Source organism: Sturnus vulgaris, chromosome Z (assembly GCF_052056855.1).
Source record: "Sturnus vulgaris isolate bStuVul1 chromosome Z, bStuVul1.hap1, whole genome shotgun sequence".
Classification (NCBI taxonomy): Eukaryota; Metazoa; Chordata; class Aves; order Passeriformes; family Sturnidae; genus Sturnus; species Sturnus vulgaris.
Window position 1 is genome coordinate 41,176,330 of NC_142283.1, and position 18,432 is coordinate 41,194,761.

The following is an 18,432-nucleotide window of genomic DNA, read 5'->3' on the forward strand; positions in this document are numbered from 1 at the left end:
CAAGAGTAATTATTAAAATCTGTTGTTTATTGTGAGTGGATATTATTTATGGGATGTAGGAGAGAACTTCTAACAGTCAAGGCCGAGCTTTCCTCTACGAACTACATTAAACACCATAAAAAATATTTTTGAATGTGATAAAAATGGGACATTGATATAAAAGTCTTGCTGCTAATTAGAAATATCTATAATTGCTTAGCAGAAACAATTATTAATTAAGGTAAGGAAAAGATTTTGTATTCATTAATATTTCTGGTTTTTGACAGTGAAACAAATAGAAGGGTTGGAAAAAGAATTCACCTATGACTTGACAATTATTAGTTCCATCAAAAGAATATGATTGTCCTGAAAAGTAACACTTCAGAAAGACTAAAAGTTGACATAATTTCCTCTTTCTCTAAACAGAGATATGTTCTCTAAAGAGATGCCAGCCCCAGAAGTTAATTTTCTTTCAGCTAAACTAGTCAGATATCGATTCTCAATTGATGCATTTCAAATTTAGATGGAGAATGAACACATATCCTGTATAGTAATTCAGCTGGAGAGGCATTTAAAGCTAGAGTATTGATTAGCGTTTGCTTGTTTCTGCACAATTGATTGTGAACTGCAGTTAAATCTTCTTTTTCTGAAACACTCAGGTTTTATTCTGTATGATGTTAGGATTTGCGTACTAATAATCGTGAGATAATGATTATTTTGCTGTGTCTGTACCAAACACGTATCATTTGCAAGGCAAAAAAATTTCGATTTTGTCATGTTTACTGTTCTTAAAAGGGATGAGATTACTTTGTTATTTAATTTCATTCAGTTTGCTTATAATTTTTTTTAAGAAATAGCTGTGTTAAATGTGATTGCACATTAAAAGTCATTGGAAAGACCTGTGCTGGCATGAGGTCAAAAGTAAATAAAAAGCTTGTTCTGAGGCTGTAGCTCGGTTCTGCAACACAGAATTGAATGTGCTATTCATGTAAATCATAGTGAGTGACCCATTTCTTGGTATGATCTGAGAAGTTAAGTTAGAAGGGGGTAAAAACAGCTGGTTAAAGAACATGATAAATTATCGTCTGGTAGTCTCATGAAATACTGGGTAAAAAAACCCAAAACCTGTGCTTAAGTACTGATACTTCTATACAGAAGTGTAGAATTATTAAGTATAATATGTTTGTAATACAGCAAGAAGAAATGCTTAGAGATACGCTGCTCTCAGATTCAGAGTTGATTGTGTCACAGTTCCAGTAAGCAGTGTCTGTTGGATTAACCTGAACGTGATATTTTTTGTTGGCAGATAATTGTGACGATCAGCTGGTGTCTGCTTTGCCTCAGTCGTCATTCAGTAGTTCATCAGAGCTGTCTAGCAGTCACAGCCCTGGCTTTGCAAGGCTTAATCGAAGAGAGGGTGAGTGAATTTTATTGGTTAATTGTTAATTCTGCGTTGAAATGAAAACAGTTTAGATATTCAAGAGCATATGTTACTGTTTCAAATTATTTTTGTCCGGTGTTTGTATACCAACCATGAATTACAGCATAGTCTCAGCGCAAGGAAGTTATCAGTCTCAACTTCCCATCCTACGGTCAGCTGTCTGGGCTGCTCTGTGGGCTTATTGAAGAGGCAGAATCTAAGGATATTTAATTATTGCCAATGAGGAATCTGATGAATAAACTGTTTCAAAGGTGCTGTCCTAGGAAATGTTCTCAAAATCTAGTCTTAATAATTCAGCCATAATATTAGTGGTGGTTACATTCAAATGCATCTGATTTCCCTCATGTAGTCCATTGTTATATTATACATTAATTTATTTAATTGGGAAGTATATAAAATAAATCTTGAAAATATTTTGTTGTGCCAAAATAATTTATGTCACTGGGCCTCCACGATTTCCTGGAATATTTTCTATGTCTGATAGACAGAAGCACTGTAGTGAAGAAGGAAAATCCCAATCTATTTTATTAACCTAATGTGCAGATTTGATAAGCATGAGCTTCTGTTTTGAATGCAGTTGTGATATCAGTGGAAATTATATATCCTGGAAGGGCTTCCTTGGGTTTGAATTAATGTAGGCTCTTAGAATTTTAAATAAGATATGTATAATCATCAACATTAGCATCTTCATATTGGTCTTCCCTAAAAATGTATGTTTGAAAGCTTTTTCCTTTTGGCTCTCTTCGTGTGCTGTGCAATTGTTTGTGCCATGTTAAAATGCATATTTTAGATTTATGATTTCCTTCACTTTGCCCTGTATTGTATGATCACATTAAAAATGCTTACAACCTTACATCTGCTATCATTTGAACTCATGTAGATACAAAACAGCAGGTAGCCTAATTAGAAGATTGTGACTGTCTACCTTCTCATTCTTTGTAACTCAGGTTCGTGGTACTCAACAGAGTACAGGTTTGAATGTTTTATTCATTTGTCATTGTTTAATAATATGGCTAGATTGTTTAGCTAGATACCTTTTAGTTCATTCAGATGTAATTTTATGGAATGGTGTAGATGAGGTGAGATGAAAATTTCTTCAGCAAATTAATCTTAATTAAATTAGTTTTAACTTACATTTTGTTCTTTATTTTTCACTGTGAGTAGAGACTCAGTACTTACTATGGAACCAGGAATAGATTTTCTGCATTGAATTTGTGTTTCCCCTGCAAAACCTGATTATATTTGTAGGTGTATATAGGTGAAAGTTTTATTTATTAGATGGAACCACGGTAGTCATTATACATACGTGGTAATAAACACAAGAAATGATTGCTAAACCATACAGAATGGAAAAAAAAATCTGTTATTAGGAGAATACAACATGTTCTATCAGTGATTTTATGGAAGCAATGAACAAATCATTAGAGTTTTAAAAGAAATCCTGTGATAAGTGAAAGTGGGTTTGCCTTTAATATAACTCATTCTCTACTACGAATAAAAGCAACTCTTTTTTTCAGCCAAAGTTAGAGATTGGGAGTAATTCTGACTTCCTAATGTTAATTTAGGACAAGCGGATTGTGGTTCCACCACAATAATCTGCTTGGTTCATAACAGTTAGGGAAAATTGAATACATTTTAGACAGAAAAAAGTTGAGCTTTACACAGATTACGTGAGAGTCAAAATGTTGTCCTTCATCAATAAAGAAATAAACTAAATATACATGGGCACTTACCCTGTTTCAGTTGGCAATGGAAAGTTAAAAAATAGCAGGAAATTTATCAGAAATGTGGGAAGTTGCACTGAAGTAGTTTTTTAACCATGTAGATTCGTGTTTGTTAAATGCAGAAGATCAATAGGAAAAGTTAAAGAGATTGAGGAGAGAAAACTGTAGGCTAAAAAAAAGTACAATATATACTTTATGTGAAGACATAGTAAAAATTATAACAGCAGAGAATGATTGATAAAACAGCTAACTGAGAATATGTTTCAGTTTTCTCTGTGTAAAGCAGAAAGATAATGTGGTTGAACTCCTTGATAAAAAAAAAAATCAGTCCATTAGAAGTTAGGGAAAGTGATAACATCCAGGAATAACTCATTAAATTTTCTTCAGAGTTTTAATTATTACTAGTTCATTGATTCCCTGAAGTTTTCAGATACTCAATACTGAAGCACAGTTAGTGAATACTCCTGCTAACTGCTAAAGTAGTTACTCTGACATCAGCTTTGCTTGCAATAATGGAAAATTAGGTAGAAAAGTTAAGTAACAAGAACTAAGTTAAAAACCCCCGAACACTAATAGCAGTTTAATATTTTTAAAGGAAAATAATTTTTTAAATTCCTGATTTCATGATTTGAAGTTAGCAGATATAAAATGCAGGGATTTAATGTAAGTAGAGTTTGACTTTTAGCCTAATGTTGTATGACTTTTTAATTTTAAATAATAGCACCATATCAATGCGGTCCAAATTAAATGTACTAAGATCTAGCTGGTGGACCTCATAATGCTTTTATCATTACTATATAAAGGTGTTTTCACAGAATTTTGAAGGAAACTCTAAGGCCAACTTTGTCAAATACTTTAGTTGATTATATGGAAGTAAGCACAAATCATTTTTGATGAAATGCATTATGACATGAAGATTGATGAAATAGTGAATAATCATGGCAAAGCAATTATGAAGAGATACGGTAATCAATATACCTAGTGAAATAAGCACTGCAACAGTGTGAGTTATAAAGTATTTAAAGAAAAGAGAAGAGGTCATACTTATCAAATAGGAACTGTATTCTACAAAGCTGCAATTGAGATTAAACTGGGAATTGAACTAAATTAGCAATTCTCTTTAGCTTCTTCGCTAGCAAAAAAAAACCCCAACCAACAAACTAAACCAAAACAAACAAACAAAATAACCCAAACCAAACAAACTTGTGCATAAGCAAACAGAAAAAACATTTATTTTTATACGTATTATTATTCGATATTATATATAGAATGGAATGGAATGGAATGGAATGGAATAGAATAGAATAGAATAGAATAGAATAGAATAGAATAGAATAGAATAGAATAGAATAGAATAGAATAGAATAGAATAGAATATATATATAATTTTATATAAAGCTATATATTTTACCACTGCGCTGTGTATTAATAAATTCTGGATCCTGAAAGTCTGGTTGAAATTCTAGGCTGTTTTCCTATGCCAGTGGGAATAGGCAACACAAAAAATGTTCAGGGGTGGTGCTCTCTTTTTACATATCTATCTAGTCAATGAAGCCAAAAGGAAGAAAGAGCAAAGGTAAAGTGCACCTCTTTATAGGGTGAAATGAGGCATCCCAAAATAAGGGAGAAAATAGCCAGCATTCAGAGCAGCTGGCCTGGGATAGTGATAGGAATTTAAATACCGATACCTAACCCGGATTGTCAAAGATGTGTTTCTGTCCACTCATTGCCAATAATTTACATTACAAGTAGTCAGTTGAAGTCTGGTGCTTCAGAGGATTTGCTCTATTTGCTCATTCTTGATGTATTGGCCCTCAACTATGATCTGTGAAAGAGCCCTTTACCACATGGAGAGAAGGCTGTGTCATTGTTGGGCTCAGCATTTTCTGGATTTATCTGCAGTGGGCTGTCAAGCTGGTTGTACAGACTCTTTAATTCACCATTCCAATACCCTTGGGAAAGATACCTTAATGCACCATGCCTTTATACCCAAGAACACAGGCTTTCTTTTGAATTAATGAACTTCTGAATCCTTGCAAGAAAAAAAGTTCAGAAGACTGTTGTTCTACAAGAGTGAACATACCACTGGAATAGCCTTAATATTTGGACAGCTAAGCAAGCTGGATAAGGATTTGGCTGTGATTATCTTGCCCCATGTTCACACACAATTAATTGATCAAAATATGACAGAAGAAAATTGAATATAGAAGTTGTTAAGTAGCCAAAAAAACTGGCTTACAGCTTTCTCTTTCCCTCATGTAGGGAGAAACCCATTTATTTTAATTACGCTGTCAGCTTACCCTGCCAGTTTTTCAAAAGCAGCCCGAAATTTTGAAGGCTTAACAGCTACCAGGTCTATTTTTTCCACTGGCGTATATATGGAACTTCTTTGTCTTTTTCATTACCTTTACCTTAGTATTACACTGAATATCCTCCACTTTATTGCATTCTTTTTGTTACAAAGAATATTTAAGGGATAGTTTATTCAGTATGGTACTATAAACTCCATATTTATTTTTCTTTTTATAAAACAGTACATTTTAATCACTCTTTGAGTGCTCACACTAAGTAGGTCAAAATGGATAAATGAATTCTTGCAATCAGTAGTTAAATAAAACATCAAATCAACAGTTAAAGGAAAAAATAACATTTCTTACACAATAATAAGGTCTATTTTCATCAGTTTTTATAAGAAGCTGTTTAACCTTCATAATGTGATGCTAACAATTAGAATAAAATGGCAGACAAACTAAAGCACTTAATTGTAGCTAGGATTGTATGTCACCAAAGGATAATTAGGAAACGTTTACCCCTCCATTTCAGTATTGTACAAATAAAATTCATTCAAGCTGATATTTTGCTTTAATACAAGGAATAAAAAAAGGAAACTAGAACAAAAAAAAAATCTGATGGTATGTTTTTATAAATTAACAGCAAATCTAAGTTCAACCATCTAACATCATGACATATTTTTATGATTTACCTGCATTTAATCTTATGTGTGTATGTTAGGAAAAAGGAAGAAGTAACAATCTCAATCTTTTGCTTTTAAACAACAATAAGCACTTTTACAGTGATTTCTGCATAAAGGATCAAATGATATACTGCTGTCCGGGTAAAGTTCAGGACTATGCAGTTTCCGAGGAAGAAATCAATTTGGCTTTGTTTGGTTGGTTTCTTTCCTGTAGCTGTTATAATAATAATATCTTTCAGTGAGAACATTAGATTTCATCTCTCAGCATATTCATTATAAAATTGTTTTTAATGCTATTTTACAGCTTCACTTTTTCTGCAGAAAATGTTTTTAATAAGTATATTAGACACCTTAAAAGTTACATGAGCACATAGGAAAGTGGCATATGGTGTTGCACATGCATATGTTGCATGTACACAATTTTAGGAAATTCTCAGGAGTATGTCAGCCTTATTAAAGGTAGAATTTGAAGCAGTGTTATTGCATTAATGTCAAAATTTGAATTTATGCTGCTTTTGTTTTGCTGTATCTTCTGTTCATATGTGTATATGGTGTGATTCTGATATTGCAAAAAGATGTGGGAGTGAGAAAAAAGTGAGAAAAAAATGAAGAAAGAAAGAAAGAAGGAATTAAATTACTCTTAACTGGAGTGAGTACATAGGATCAAAGATTCACTAATATTTTACATATTTACGGCCCATTGTGCTTTCATGAACATTTATGAGGAGTTAGGAATATTTGTACAGTTATTTCAAGAAACCTAATTCCAGCCTTGTCATCAAAATTCATTCAAGCATAACAAAGCATAACAAAAGGTTTCAACCAGCTATTTCATGTGTTTCATCATTGGAATAGCAAAATCCACGGTGAAATGCACAGAGGAAGTGAAAAAGTGGTAATAAGGGTACTTCATTGTTGAAATTGTTAGGGACTCTTTTTCTACCTGAAATATAGCTATGGGGATAGAAAAAATAAGAACAATAGTATTGCAAAAAACTTGTGTTGAACTAAAGTATTCAAATACTCTTAACAAGCAACCAAGAACAAGATCAAATAAAAATTTACTTCAAAAATAAAGTTTGCTACAACCCATGGCTACTACCCTTTTTGTTAAAGTTCATAAAATAAAAAAAAAAATCTGGATATAGCTATTTTGTTTTTCTAGGTTTAGATAGTTCTAAATAATATACTTTTGAAATCTTAGATAAAGGCTGAATTTTATCCAAAATTTGAATCATTATGATATCTTTTAGAGTCAAAATAGAATTTGACTCCCAGGATTGCTTTGCAGTAACAAAGAATTTAAGATCATTAAGATCCTTTAATATTTTGAGGGATAGAAAAATAGATCATAAGTGATGATGCATCTGATTTTCTTCTTTTTTTCCTTGTATATTTGGGGCAAGGGTAAAGGAGCTTAAAATATTTTTTGCTAAAAAGACCTTAAAAACAATTGCTAGATGGAAAAAAACAGATTTTGGAAAATATCTGAAATTTTAAAATGTAAAAAATTTTTATGTCATGTAATAATGACTAATTTCAGCTGTAGTACAAAATTAGCTTGAGTGTCATAAATTCCAATTTTAGAGAATTGTGAAATTTTCAGTTTTAAAAGAGAATGCTGTAAATATATAAAACATTTTTCCTGCCACACCCCTACAAAAAGTTCTGAGACTTTACTAGTACAAGGGATCTGTCTTTTGACATCTCATTTGCAGTAGTTTTCCTTGGCTTCTTAAGGACCAGCTTTCTGGCATAGAAGACATGGGTTTTTTCCCTTTCACCATCCTGCTTATACTGCACTGTTGGTACAACCAACTAGATTGGCTGAACAGAGAACTCAGGATTCCTAGACTAATCTCAGAACTTTATAAAATGGTGTTACTCTAATGAATATCCTCTATAGTCACTATTTCTCTCAGTATCATATAGGCAGATAATTAAATTATTGTAATAATCTTTGTATTTTCATAATCCTTATGAAATTATGTTAAATTTAAATATTGCATTATAATCCACATCGTTAGGTGTCTCAAAGATAGAGAAAATCATGGACTAAGCCACTTCAGATAAGAGATAAGAGCTGAAGGTACGTCAGGCACTCTTGAAATGTGTCTTTAGAAAGTAATCAGACATCATATTTAATTGACTCATATACAAAGTAGAACTTTCTGGTGAAAAGTAACTTCGAACTTATCTCAGCCTTTTGATTTCTATCCATCAATAAGATTTTATTTTTAAAGATAGATGTAATAATAAAGAATAAGTGAAATACACAGATCTATTAGACAATGGTATTATGTTCAAAATGCATTTTTACATATGTAATACCATTTTCATTCACGTTTTTAAATTTCTGTCACAAACTGCTCCTGCTCTGGACTTTGAAATGAAATTAGCAATGAATTTCACTGGAAATTCCTAATATTCAATAAATACTTAGCTGTTTTGAATAAATTTCACTGTTCTTTGGGTCAGATGTAAAACAGCAGTCTCTGTCTATCAGTCTTATATCCCTTTTTTTTCCTTCCAAAGCAGAAATAGGTTTTGTTCCAGAAGAATAATTTTCAATTGCCTCCTATTGCATATAAAGAATTAGACAGAGGAATTAGTTCTAAGTCATGAAAATTTGTGTAAAATAAACCAAATATATAGTTATTTCTCTATTTTCTTCAGATTTCAGTGAACAATGAAGTCTATTCATCATTCTTCAGTAAATTTCCCCATTGCAGTACCTCGATTGATAACCAGGGAGGTTGTAAAAAATTGTTTTTATGTAGATAGTTGAACGAGGCTTTTAACAAAAGTTTGAACTCTACAGGGAAGAATATAACAACACACTGACATCCTTGTCGATGTTGGAATTAATTCCAGTCGTTGCTCCTGGTATAAATATCACACAAAACTACAATGGTGCAGCTTTAGCTGGGTGGACTTGCAAGACAACTTTGTATACTTTATGATTTCCTTCACTTTCAAGGGAGTTGTTTCCATAACTACTCCCATTGGCTTAAAGCAGTAGAAAAAATAAAAATAACTACATCAGCAGGATTTTTATGTACAAATAGAAGTGTTAATGTAATTTTAGGTTCGTTGTTTTGTTTTGTTTTGTTTTGTTTTTACTTCGTGGTGTGATGATTAATAATGGAGTGGGCAGAACTGAGTTGAATAAAGTCAGTAGAAAATTTTATTAGTATTTTTAAGTCCCAGATGGAAGTACCCTTTTTCGGAGACCTTTTTTGAATACCTCTTCATTTCCTTTGTTATTATTTATCAAAATTAAGAATTCTGTCATAAATTTATTAACACAAATTTTAGTTTACACAATAACATCATTTAAGAATCAATAGATTATGATATATCATAAAAATAATAGTTTTATCATTTGCAAGATTGAAGATAGTTCTGTTAGCAGTTTTCTACAGTTAAATAATTTATGAACCTGTGAAATTCTCCAAAAAGTCTTCACCTGTGGGTTTTTAAATTTCCATTAATATGGCGTGCCAGCTCCTTTGTATTATTTTTTTAGGTTTCTTCAGTTTTAAATATTAGGGACCTAAATTCCAGTGTCAAGAAGATTATAGAATTGAAATAATTTCTTTAATGTTCTTTCTGTTGTTGTGGTCTCTTCCTAGTGTCACAATGGTAATTGTAGGTTATAGCTTACAAACCATGTTAAATGAAACCAAAAGGTCATCAGTAAATTAAGCTGCTCAGTCTTCATCATCTTGGGATATAAAAAGTCATCATCCTTTATATAGTATGTGAACTTATCTACACTACAGGCTATTTTTCTGTCTTAAGATTAACATTACATTTTTTGTTATTCTCTGGTGAGTTGCTTATGAGATTCTTTGGTTTTGGAGTTAGAAGCTTCTCAATTTTATAGTCATTTATTTTTCGTATTAATATGGCTTTCATTCTCCGAGAACTGAAGTACAGTTATGCCTTATTCTCATCATGTCTGCATCTAGAAAGAAAATGAAAGGTAGCCTATTTTTTTATGCACGTGTGTCAGTTCAGACTTTTTCTACAAGTTGATTTGAGTGTTTTATTTTCCAGTGTCTTAATCTGCCAGAATTGCAAATATGCAGTCATAGTCTTTGCAAAAGTCAGATTGGAGGTCAGCAAGTGAGTGTTTGTAATGAATTTATCATACTTTCTGGCTGAGGAATTCTCTAATCCTTCAGTAGAGAATTAACTTGAATAGAAATGGTGCTGCTATCAGATACCTGTGTATCAATTCATGCTAAGGTTGCTGTCTGCCTGAAGCATACGTGGATTGCAGGATGTCTCTCTCATAGATTATTCCTTGTATTTGCATTAAAAGCCAGCATTAAGAGGTCATTGATAAATAGTGTGACCTGCAAAGGAACAGGAAAAAAAATTATTTTGCAATTTATGGTAATTCTAAATTGCTATGAGTATATTTCACAAAATCATCACCCCAAGGCTGATTTCCCCTGTTTTGGGACAAGAGAAATGTAACCTTAAATAATCCTGTTTGAGGAAGTAGGTTTAAAGGAAAAACCAAAATAAAAACCCAAAGTAAAATCCAAATTATTAAATTGTTGCCTACATTAACAAATGTGTTTTGGGACAGGTAATTTATTGTATTCAAAACTAATTTTTACTTCTCAAATGTTATAATGAACCTGAAAGTTCAATAGGGATCTTCAAGACTTTTTAAGATTTGAATTTTGATTCCGTTACCTGAGAACTTTGTGAAAAACAATTATTTAAAAAAAAGCCATGAGGAACTAAATGTCCAGGAAAATAAGAAGGACTTAGTTAAGATCATTTCCGTCTTTTGTAGGCGAGTATTTTACTGCGACGTTCAACTGAAAAAAAATACTCTGAAGACTGAAAGAGCATGTTTCGCTTAATAGGCACCAAGAATGATGGGTAATACAATAGGAGAAAAAATTTTCCCATTTAATCTAAATTTTTTTTTTGTTGATAAGTTGAAATTATCTCTTTTAAAATTTCTCAAATGTAACAAAATGGGTATTTTACTGAATATCTTGTGTGAGCAGGACACTACATGTATAGCTAATACAATTTTGAAATGCAGATGGCATTTTAAGTACATAATTAGTGTCATTGATCAGGCCTTGATTTAAAAATATACTCAGCTGAGATCTCCAGTGCTGCAAGCTGCAAGAACAAAAATTCAAAGGTGGGAATTTTAACGCTGATACAATACAGAATGCTTTGCGCTTTTAGCATACTTTCAGAAGATAGCTGTTTATTTCAGTAGTACTGTGAAATTTAATTGAAAATTCTGAATTTTTAAAAGGGATTGTTAGAATAATTTTAATAAGCAAATAAAAATATTAAGAAAATATATAAATAGATTCCATCAGTTTTTTTTCCAGTATTTTAGTTTACTTGTTGTGTGAGTGATGAGTAAAAGCTGTGCTCAATATTTTTAGATATAAAGCAGCTGAAGTCTTCCTTTAATATTAGATCTTTGAGCTATAGAAAGATGAATGTCTTTCTGATGGGAAATCAAAAGTGTCTATTGATTCTAAAGCATAAATTGTCAAAAACACACTGGCGGGAGCTCACTGATAAATCAGTTTTCAGACAGCCTTGATATTTCAACTTCTAACATTTTAAAAGGGATTAAGGTGACTCATGTTGAAGTGCACCTGGTTTCTAAATATAGAATGAAGGGATGAAGTGGGATCTTCACTTTTGCTGTTGTTGAGAGGGATAATAGATTTACATCTGGCAAGAAGAACCCTTTGTTTGCGGTTACTGTGTGTCTTTAATTCTGAAACAGGATGTCTGCAATTTAAGTGCATTTATAAAACCACTGATGTTCTTAATTAAGCTCAAAAATAAACAAACAAAAAAGAACAGATCACAAAATGTGAACTGTAGCCAAGGATTTATTAATCTTGAATTCAGGAGCCTAAATATCGTAAAGTACCTTAAATTAATCAAGATCAGCATTGATGTGAAATGAGAAAAAACTCGAATATGCATCTGTTTTTTAAAAATTATTTTGATTTTTCTCCTTTTATTCCAGCTCATTTCACATAAAAAGTTTTTAATAAGATATTCAATGGACCATTCTCATGTATTTCAATGTATTTTAGCAATATTTATATGTAAAGGCTTCAAGACATCTTCTAAACATGTTTTGATCAATAAACCAAGAGAGTTTAAATATACATTTTAGCTTCAATCATCGTAAGAATTCATGACAATGCATGTGATTTTGTTTTGTTTATTCCTTTTTTATGATATTGTTTTATCTCTTTAGATCTTCAGTGTGTTCTCACAAATAACTACTTTGTTAACTGAATATCCTTTTGGTTTTTTTTAATATTAAATGTGTGACTCATTACATTGCTAAAATGAGTACTGCATTCTGAAGTGAACAGTAATTGGCAAGTAGTTGGCATCTTCCTTTTTAAAAAATAATTGCTCCTGAATATATCAGGTACTTGAAAAGATCTTCAATTTCCTTAAAAAGTGTGAATGCTTTACAGTCTTTCGAGGTGCAGCTATCATTGGTAAACTATTCTGAATTGCTAGAATGTAAGTGTTCTGACAGATTTGCAAAGTTTAACTCATCTATACATTTGTTTTACCGAGGAACAAATATTCAGTAGAAATAGAAGCAAAAGCTCTTTGATCATTAAGTATGTGTGCCTCATACCTAATCTAAAATACAATAAACCAGAACAGAATTTGGTTTTGCTATTGGTTTTTAATGATGAATTAGAATTATTTTATTTTAAAGTAATAGTTCAATAGGGTGTTTTTCTGTGTGGCTCTGCTTTTTGCATTTTTGCCTCTAGCTCTAGCTAAATGTGGTCACATTTAGGTATAAGGTTTTTTTAATATATTGAAAAATACTTTTTTTATTTGCCCAGACTTTATTCTATATTACCTTTTTCACACCGTCTAATAGCAGTAATAACTTTAAAATACATTTTTATAGGGAAATCACTGTATAATAAGCAATATCTGTATATACTCACAGGACTAGATTCTAATATGATGCAGAAGGCCAGCTGTCTACATTTAGCAAAAAGTCAACCTTGAAATTGGTAAGCTTAGAAGAGTACTCATGAAAGAGCAGTTCAGGCAAAAATGAAGCGATCCATTGAAATCATGGCTTTCACAAGTCATTACGTTGTTTACTCTGTTTCCTCAAGGGATTGTTTTGCCTTTTGGATAACTAAGAAGCCTTGATTATTTTTCTAGCCTGCAGAAATATGGAAAAGCTTTTATCATTTAATCTTTTGCAAAATGCAAGTGCTAGAGACATAAGTATATATACGTACAGGAAAAAAAATAGGAAAGAAAAAGTAATTTCAGCGTATTTCCTGATAAAGCAGAAGAAAACAAACAAATAAGCCCACCTCAATTTTCTATTTTTAACTGCAAAAAAGAATGTCTTATTTTTGCTGTTACATGAGTATTTGTCACATAAAATTAATTATGTGATCATTGTTGGGTCCTTAAAGTTTTCTGATATGTTTACACGGAAACAAAGTTTAAGATAATCAGACTGTTATGGGTAGAGATGGTGAAGGGGACACACACGTGCATAGGACTCTTCACACTCAAATGAGAAAGCACAAAACCCACCATGGCTTTGTTCTCATTTCTTAAGAGCATGTAAGATATTTTTTCTCTAATAAATCCAGAAAAGTTGTATGTGTGCATGTTCCCAGAACTCATAGAAACTTGTTTACAGGTTCATCTGTGTGACTGATCATACCTCTCACTGTAGTCTCAAAGACAGTATTCTCCTCTAGAGTGGGTTTTTTGAGCCACTTTTAAGCAATTCTTCCTCAAGAGAATATTCATCATTTTCTGGGAGTGAGGATTGCAAAGAAACCAGGAAAAAAATGGTAAAATTGAGACTGAACTGAGATTTCTGGCACACAAAATTATAACACCAGGAATGGCAGTATGACTACTGCTGTACTGTTTGACCTAGTGCCAGGATCTGAAGCAGCTGGAACCTCGTCCTGGGAGGGCATACATAATAACAAACAAGACGCATTTTCTAAATGTCAAATTTTTTCTTGAGGGAAACCATATTACCAGTACAGTTTCTGGCTATATTCCACTTGCAGTAGCTCTCAAGTCCTTTTATATGCCTTTTACACTCATTTCCCTAACCTTTTCACAATTTCTAAGATGAGAAAAGATGAAGGCACAATTATTTTTGTTGCTTTATTCTTGCTGAGGCAGTTTTGGCTTACGTGGTTACAAATGTCCTCCTGGCCTTTAGTCCAGGCTTCAGACTGCCTGGACTCAATTTCACAGTTGAACTACCAGAAATTCAAACCAGATATGAAGGCAGTGTTCCTGACTGACTGTCACATGTAAGTATTGATCTTAGAGATACAGAATATCCCATATAGCATGAAAACAGTTATCAGAGTACATTTTCCACCTAAAAATCCATATGGAAATTGAATGTTACCTGCAACTGATTCATGTTTTGGTACCAATAAGCTTTTGACTTCTCATTGGATCAAAAAGCAGATAGTATCTTAGTAATCTCATCCATGTCAAAAAGTGGACTACTGATAATATCCTTCATTTGTGCAACATGTCTGACTTCGTTTTTTCTTCATCTCACAGCATCCATATTTATGGGGGGAAAAATAAAAACCAAACTAACTAAAAACAAAGCAACAGTCAGAGAACGTTCTTTTCAAGATCACAGTTTATTCTTTCTGAGTGTCACTCTTTACCATTCTCTTTCTCAGCCTACTTAAATACTTTCTTATACTCACATATTCAGTATTTCTGATAAATCTGGTGCAGTTATTTTAAACAGCTATAACTGAAGTCCACTAAAAGTCACAACATTATTTGTAACAATTTATACTTCTCATCTTTGATCAAATTCTTATATTCCTGCACTGAATGTTCTGGCTTCTCATCACCAAAAGAAAGCAGAAGAAAATGAACTGCAAAATAAATTTCCTCATTTCAGTTCTTGTACTTGGTGTTAGCCCATAAATCTCAGCAGCGCCAATACTTCTGTGAAGTAATGCAGGCAGAACTTTCAGAGTTAACTGATAACCTAATAATATCTCAATAATTTGTTTCTGTTTTATATATCAGCCAAATGTGATTGATAAGAAAAAGGGGGGGAAATGTATTTTTTGGCACATATTCATCACCTAATAACAAACAAAATCGTTGTATGAATCTTAGAGTTGCTAAAGGCATTTCTCAGATAAGAAAAAACAAAAACAAAACTAGAAAAAGAGAGGGAATAAGCCTGAAAGATGAAAGTTTTCAGTCTACTTGTAAGTCTGACAGAATTTGAAATACCTGGAAATAATGGATAACCTTAATAATAAACCATACTACCAAGATTTCCTATAACGTAATTCTTCCTACCTTTTTTACAGATCAGTGGATTTAAAATCCAGATCTATATCTTTTCAATTTCATGTAACTTAATAAGGGAGGAAGAACATGTAGCTCTTGGCAAGCTATGGTTAGGCAATCAACATTCAGAGCTGACATCTAGCTGTAAAAGGCCTCAATAATATGATCAGCTGAGGGCGGGTTTGTGATTGATTTGTGCCCCTTCCAAGCCCTTTTGCAGAGTATCCTATTCAGTAAAATACAACATACTTGTTAATACCTAATTATGTAAGGAATAGGAGTAGAAAGTGGAATTTCAGCTGTCGGATCTCTTATTTCGCTGGTAGCTCAACAATATATTGTCAAATACTGAGTAATAAAAAAACCTAATGTAATATATGTGGGGGTGAGGGGTTAGTTTTTTTTTCTAGAGACTGTACTTTGAACTCTGAATTACCAATACTTTGTTACCTAATACTAATACTTTGTTACTAGTACTTTGTTACAATACTTTGTTACATCTTTGTATGGAGTATCATACATTTGTATGTTTGATTTAACCATTTAAAAATTACACTAATTCGTTCTATACTTGTGTAGTTTACAAGATCATTCAATTTGATTTCCTCCCTTTCACCCCCAGGTAAGTCTGTGATACTGTGGATTTACCCTGTAACAGTGCTGGGGACTAGAACGTTCTTGGTTGTCTTATTCTTGAAGTAGTTACATGTTAATAGCTCTCTAGATTTTCTAATTACCTCCCAGAAGAGAAGCTCCTGTATGACACTTTAAAATGCAAAATACGTAAAAATTTTACTGTTAGAACTTGGACAGCCTGATGTTGAGTGTTATTTTGTGACTGCCTGTAGTAGGTGGGAGATGAGAGATGTGGGATAAAATGTCTCTGATGACAAAAAAGGGAAAGCTTATTATCCTGCTTCCCAACAAATAGCTTTGTAAAAAATTTGACTTCTTTAGCACCCTTTTTTAATCTGTCATCTGCTGCATTACTACAGCTTTCTAGTCTTGACTAGGAGAGCAGATTTACTTCTGTTCAAAGTTACCTTTTGCTGGGAACTCCAGTTAAATGTAAGTATCAGAATTAAGATCTTCCTAGCCTTTGTGTGCGATATCTGCATTCCTTTTCATTTGTTGGCATAAGTTTTTAAGCGTTTCATAGGCTTTTTATGAGGTTTTGGCTTCTTTTTTGGCCTTTTCTTAAGAAATGAAACTATCATAGGGAGTATGTAGTATAGATACACAGAATGTAAACTTTTCAACCAACTGCAGTACTTCACGGTTTCTACAGTCAACATTATTATTATTGCATGACTTAAAGCTAACATTATGGCAAAAGTAATTGGAAATTACTTCCTTTTGTTTAGCTTGTGATTTTGTTACAGTCCAATAAAAGGAGAGACTGGTAAACAATAAAGCTTATTTCTTTCTATAAATGACAACAACAACAATTTTCAATATTAATGAGTAATTAATTAACTATTTACCTTTAATTATTAATTACAGTTTCACTACCATCTACTTATTTAATACTAAGGATCAGTATTCTCTAAATATTAGTTTTCAATGTGAAGAAATCTTTACTGCATCTTCATCCCTCTGTTTAAGTAAGCAGAATTTCCTCGTAAGGACTGAAACCTGCAAGACCAAGAAAATAAAGTATTATCATGTAGGCAAAAGAGTTATATACATAACATCTCAGAAATTTAAAGCTCTAAATCCACATCTCTTAGAGGCAGAGAGCTTTTAATCAATTTGGCTTCAATCCTTGACTAAATCTCTTTGGACTACCCAGGAGTAAGGGGAAGTAAGTTCTTGAATTCATAAAACCATCTACACTCCAGTTAGTAATGTACAATTTCCACCTTAAATTGCTATATCAAATAAGTAGCATGCTTTTAGAATTTTAAGGGACATTAAGGTATCTGTGTGTATATATATCTATATATCTATATATCTATATATCTATATATCTATATCTATATATATATATATACACACACATGATTTTCGGATGGATACAGTCAGCTTCTCTTTTTATACAGGTATACACACGCATACATATATGCATATGATGTGCTAATGTATGATATGTCTATATATAATATGTATACATGTATAAATCTGTGATATTTATTATCATAATCTACTTCTAAAAATCTTTAAAATATAGAGAGCTACAACTTCCACTCAAAATATACTACAGTTCCTTAACACTTTAACAAAAAAAAAGAAAAAAAGCAGAGAGAACAGTATGATTTTATTGAATATCTATCTAGCAAATCTTGAATATCCTATCATCCAGGATAATGTATGAGGATATAGTTAAGCTGGTATATGAACATTTTTACATAACGAGCAGCACCACGACATAATGCTGTTAGACCTTAGCTTGCAGTTGGGAATAAATAATTGCAAAAATACAGATTTAAATGAAGGAAAAATACTGTCTGGTCACATCCTATTGATATCTATATTTTTGCCTTTTATTTTAAAAGAGTTTTTTATTTTATTAATTAACACTTCATCTACTTGTGTGTTGCAAGAATTTGAAAATAATTGTTAAATAAGTGATTTTATACCTAAAAATAGAATAGTTTAATTCCTGATAATGTACAGTAATGTAATTCCTGATATCAGATTAAATTAGAGTTCATCAGGATCATGCTAAAGAAGCCTCAGTTTACAAAATTAGTTCCTAAGGGCAAGAAAAGACAATATTAACATTAATAAATTGCAGTGGGTTGTATTAAGTTTCATTTTGACTGTTAGTTAAATTCTCTGCAATATTTTAAGTAATATAATACTTGTGAAGAAAAAAAAATGGATCATGGTAGCCTGAAGAAGTTGCACTGTTCAAATCTTCAAGGTTTTTAACAGTAATATTACCTTTCTGTAGCTGTAGAAAAGCTGTAGAAACTTTTCTACACAACCAC

The 18,432-nt window shown here is 32.1% G+C and overlaps 1 protein-coding gene across 2 annotated transcripts in view; it reads left to right on the plus strand.

Moving 5' to 3' along the window:
• CNTNAP4 (contactin associated protein family member 4) overlaps positions 1-18,432 on the plus strand; it is a 193,761-nt gene that overhangs the window by 39,516 nt on the left and 135,813 nt on the right. For both annotated transcript variants that reach the window (XM_014869079.2, XM_088157395.1), the window contains exon 2: positions 1,286-1,396. In XM_014869079.2, coding sequence (XP_014724565.2) covers positions 1,286-1,396 — 111 coding nt within the window. The remainder of the gene's footprint in view (positions 1-1,285; positions 1,397-18,432) is intronic.